General features: G+C 31.5%; 1 protein-coding gene across 1 annotated transcript; it reads right to left on the bottom strand.

The window, feature by feature from the left end:
• Positions 1-267: 267 nt before the first annotated feature.
• On the bottom strand, positions 268-3,678 carry LOC107493310 (chlorophyll a-b binding protein 7, chloroplastic). Its single transcript, XM_021124552.2, has 6 exons — positions 3,400-3,678; positions 3,159-3,325; positions 2,460-2,606; positions 1,948-2,080; positions 1,414-1,506; positions 268-840 (listed from the first exon to the last, which is right to left on the bottom strand). Exons 1-6 carry the CDS (start codon positions 3,586-3,588, stop codon positions 526-528), a joined length of 1,044 nt encoding a protein of 347 aa, XP_020980211.1. The 5' UTR covers positions 3,589-3,678; the 3' UTR covers positions 268-525.
• Between the last annotated feature and the right edge of the window lie 632 nt (positions 3,679-4,310).

Genomic DNA, 4,310 nt, shown 5'->3' with positions numbered 1-4,310 from the left:
TAACAAGTATTTTTAAAATAAATTTAAAAATAATATATTATTATTTATTAAAATATTATTTTAAATACTTTTCCATGCATCATAGTACACAATAATATAATATTACAATGCGCCTATAACAAATTAACGTAAATAAGCTAAATAAGGAAAGCTAACACAAAATAGTGGTAATAAACACAAGACATAACAGATCGTAATTCGTAACAGAACGATCCAAGTCGTTTACTGTTACTCACTACGTGTCAGACTCACAGTAACATCTCATAATTTCAAACATAGAAGGGTAGATAAAAAGGCATCGCAATGGTTTCCTTTATATACTGAGAGTAACTCCTTTAAGCGGAATGCCACAAAAATCATAAAATAGATCTAGTATATGCAACTAGAATTATTTCCCCATGAAAATGCGGAATTCCCCGTGGCTAACTGGCTATCCCCACTTTGATCTAAATTCCCTTTCCCTCGCAAATAATAAAATAGATTAATAGAAGAAAATTAAAATTATTTTTTAATATATATATTTTTTTAATTGAGTATTTTCACTAAGCTTAGTGAAGCAATCAAGTTATTATGGAAAGGATCAGAGATGTGGTCAAGAAAGTTCTGCACAGGACCTTTACCCGTCAGAGCTGCTTGCACGTAAAAGCCTAACCAGGCAACCATTGCTAGGCGTCCATTTTTAATTTCTTTCACCTTCAACTCCTCAAAAGCTTCAGGATCTTTGGACAAATTTAAGGGATCAAACAATGCTCCACCAGGATAATTTATATCACCAGGCAGAAATATTCCTAGAGGCTCCAATGCCTCAGTCCCACAATATCTAGCATATTCTGGTCCAACCTGTTTAAATATATGTTAAACAGCGAGTCTTGTAGCCAAGTAGCTCGAATGGTTCATAGATTTTACTTTTGCATATATAAATTTGGTTGTGTTAACATTGATATAGCTACTTTAATTAGAATGACTATATTACGTGTATACCAAAATCAGCCACCAGTATAAAATGTATGTTGGAATATAAAAATACACATTGAAAATAAATTAAACCACACATGTATCTATACACAAATATATTGATGACTGATTTTAGTGGCTGATTTTGGTATACGAATAGCATTTTTGTAATTCCAAATACGACAGTGATTTAACTTTCAAAATATCATGGAAAAACCTATGAATGATTCCAGGCAAGGTGAATTCCTGGAGGGTGCTTTGTTTCTTTTTTCTTTTTTGTTTATAGTAGAATGATATAGAATCTTTCATTCAAAACAACCCACTAGAAACCCTGAAACCGCTCACATCGACATGGGTAAAAAAAAAAATACTCAAATATTGGAAATGGAAGTCAGAAGAAATAAATTATCCCAACAGAGCTCAAGAAGAAAGTGAAGTGTAAAGTCATTCAGGTTTTACCATAAGGAGGGCTTGGCAAATAGCAATCACAAGCACTCCTTGGCTACCAGCTAAGTGAAGACCTTGGATGCCCAGGTAATCTAGAGTATCTCCCTGATCAAAATCGAAGAATGACACATCAGCAATAAATGCCATTGTTACAATTATCTTTACCACTTTGCTTAATATACAAGTGATGAAGTGAATGTTATCTGAAGTCAGCTCCGTAGGGTATGATATGCAACTAGATGTATTTCCATGCAACAGACAAGTAAACACCGATCAATTGGTTTCAATGAACAAAATAATTGCGAGTTTGGACATAAAAAATGTAAGACTGCCCATATGGTCAATGAGATTAGGGAGAAGAACAAGAATATGATTAAAGATACTACTACAAAATAAAAAATAGACGACAAAAGCTATGATTAATTCTTTCTAACCTCTGAAAATTAAATCAGTAGTTTCAAGTGGGTTTTTGGAGAATAATCATACATTTAATTGGTAAAACTTTTGTATGATATCGAAGATGATTAAAAAGGCAAGAATGCTAACCTTGAGCTTTGAATAACCAACACGCCACCACACAGGTTCGACAAAGTGAACAGCTCCCAATAGGTCCAATATTTCAGGAATAAGAGCACCAATAGATGCAAGCATTGCCCACCGAGCATGCAATATCTCAAAGCTTAATGATAAAAGGATAAAAAAATCATTTAACAGCTAAATTCAACAGAGCTTCACCCAAGATAGAGATATCATTATAAAGAAATTATTATTTGTTAAAAGATTTCCCTTTTATGCAATAGGCTTCTTTAACATTTTTTTAAAATAGCTCAGATGGTGGATCAACTATTATGAGATATTATTCAAAAACCTGCCCATATCATATTAAATATAATATAACATAACAGCCAACACATTATATTTGGCACCAATGCACTGCTGAAGAAAAATAAGGAACAAAGTAAATAAAATAAACCATCTCATCTATGAGAAAATCATTTGCGACAAATTGACAAGCACACTCTTACGGACTTTCAATGAAAAATCTCAATCTAACATACTTGAAGTATTTCTGCAGTGTGTCAGGATCCTTGCCGAGCCCGGCAATGTCAAAGCCATAATCTCCAGGAAGTTCCCCAGTAAGATATGATGGATATTCATATGAAATAGGACCAAGCCAACCAGGCCGACCTTCTCCATACCAAAAGCTGAAAATATTGTGAATTAATAATAGACTTAACACAAGCCAGTTGGAGCAATCTAGTGGTGAGGAGTTTGAGTAGTATATATGTGGCCCTACTAGGTTCAAACCTCATTGCCATCAATGCAACCAATAATAATAACAAAGTAGAGTATATTTTTTGTATTTGAAATTTGCTAAAAATTTCAAAAATATTCTTAAATTTTATTTTGTTTCAATTTTGTCCCAAAAGTTTTCAATTTGCATCAAATATACCCATGATAGATAAATTTTAAAAAATTTAGGAATAATTACACGTCTGGCTGAGATATATTTGATGCAAATAAAAAAATTTGAAACACAAAATATACTCTACTCTAATAATAATAGAAATAATAGAATGTGCACAAGTAACCTAACTAGCCAGGAAACAATGAGAATATTAGTCAATAAACCAAGCTTTCTAATTATTTTTTCATATCACATAAATAATTTATTTTTAGATCTCATAAATACAACAAACTCGTACCCCGATTATTGTCACAGATGTAACACGAAGGATTTGCTTACCGGGAATTACCTCCGGTTTCGGGCCGCCTGGGCCAAGGCCATGAATTTGGAAGAGTTTTCAACAGCGAATTTCTTTCTCTTCTCCAGTTTCCTCTGAAGTGATTCCCCTAGAGGACTATTAGCTATAGCTTTCACGGCGGCGAAAGGAAACGCCGAGAACAGTAAAACTCCAGCGAGCTTCAATCAGAAATAATTTAATTATTAGTAAGAAAAGGAACAGTAAAGAGAAGGGAACATAACGGAATAGAAACCTCTTTCCATGAAGAATTGCAGAAGAAACAAGGATGTTCCCTGGCGCTGATTCTAGGTGGGGTTAAACTTGCAGAGAGAGAACGACGAAACTGGAGTGAGCCGTTAACAAAAGAGGAGGAAGAAAACGAAGACAAGACGAAGAAAGGACTGGCTTGTGGATGAACCAAAACCATAGTCCCGCCACTCATACGCGCTTATGCTTATGCTTGTGGTTGTGCTAGTGGCTAATGCTTCGTATCCGGCCTGCTATCCATCTACACTGGAACTGGATCAGGCTCTTTTAAATTAGGTGGCTTACTTAGGTTTTGTTTGGTTGGATGAAAAGAAATAAAAAGAAAAGAAATAAAAAAAAATTGAGTGAAATTTTATTTTTTTTAAATATATTTGAATGAAAGAAAAATAAAAAAGAAAAAAATAGTATATAATATTATGAAAAGATAATTTTATTTTTAGGTATTTTAAAATATATTAAAAAATAAAAAATAATATTAAAATATTAATACAAAATATATTTTCTTTTTATTTTTTATTTATTATTAGAAGAAAAAATTTTTTAATCAATTTCATTCATTTTTTTAATTTTTTATTCAACCAAATAAAAAAAAATTATTATTTTCTTTCTAATTTTTTTTTTCTATTTTTTTCCTTCTATTTTCTTCTTAGACAAACACACCCTTAAAACCTTAGAGGTTAAAGTGATTTAATCAACACCAAAATGAATTTTGTTAATTTTTTTAACAGTTAAAAAAATAAAGTGTAATCTAACCGTTAATTTTATAAATTAGCCTAAAAATAAATATAAAAAAATAATAATAAATAATTAAAAATCACATTTTACATTGTTAATTTTTTTAATAATGAAAAGAATTTATTTCCAATCAATACCATTGAACATTAAGTATTGATTTGC

Source organism: Arachis duranensis, chromosome 6 (assembly GCF_000817695.3).
Source record: "Arachis duranensis cultivar V14167 chromosome 6, aradu.V14167.gnm2.J7QH, whole genome shotgun sequence".
In the NCBI taxonomy this organism is placed as follows: domain Eukaryota; kingdom Viridiplantae; phylum Streptophyta; class Magnoliopsida; order Fabales; family Fabaceae; genus Arachis; species Arachis duranensis.
The sequence above is the reverse complement of the archived record's forward strand: the minus strand, read 5'-3'. Positions and strand labels throughout refer to the sequence as shown.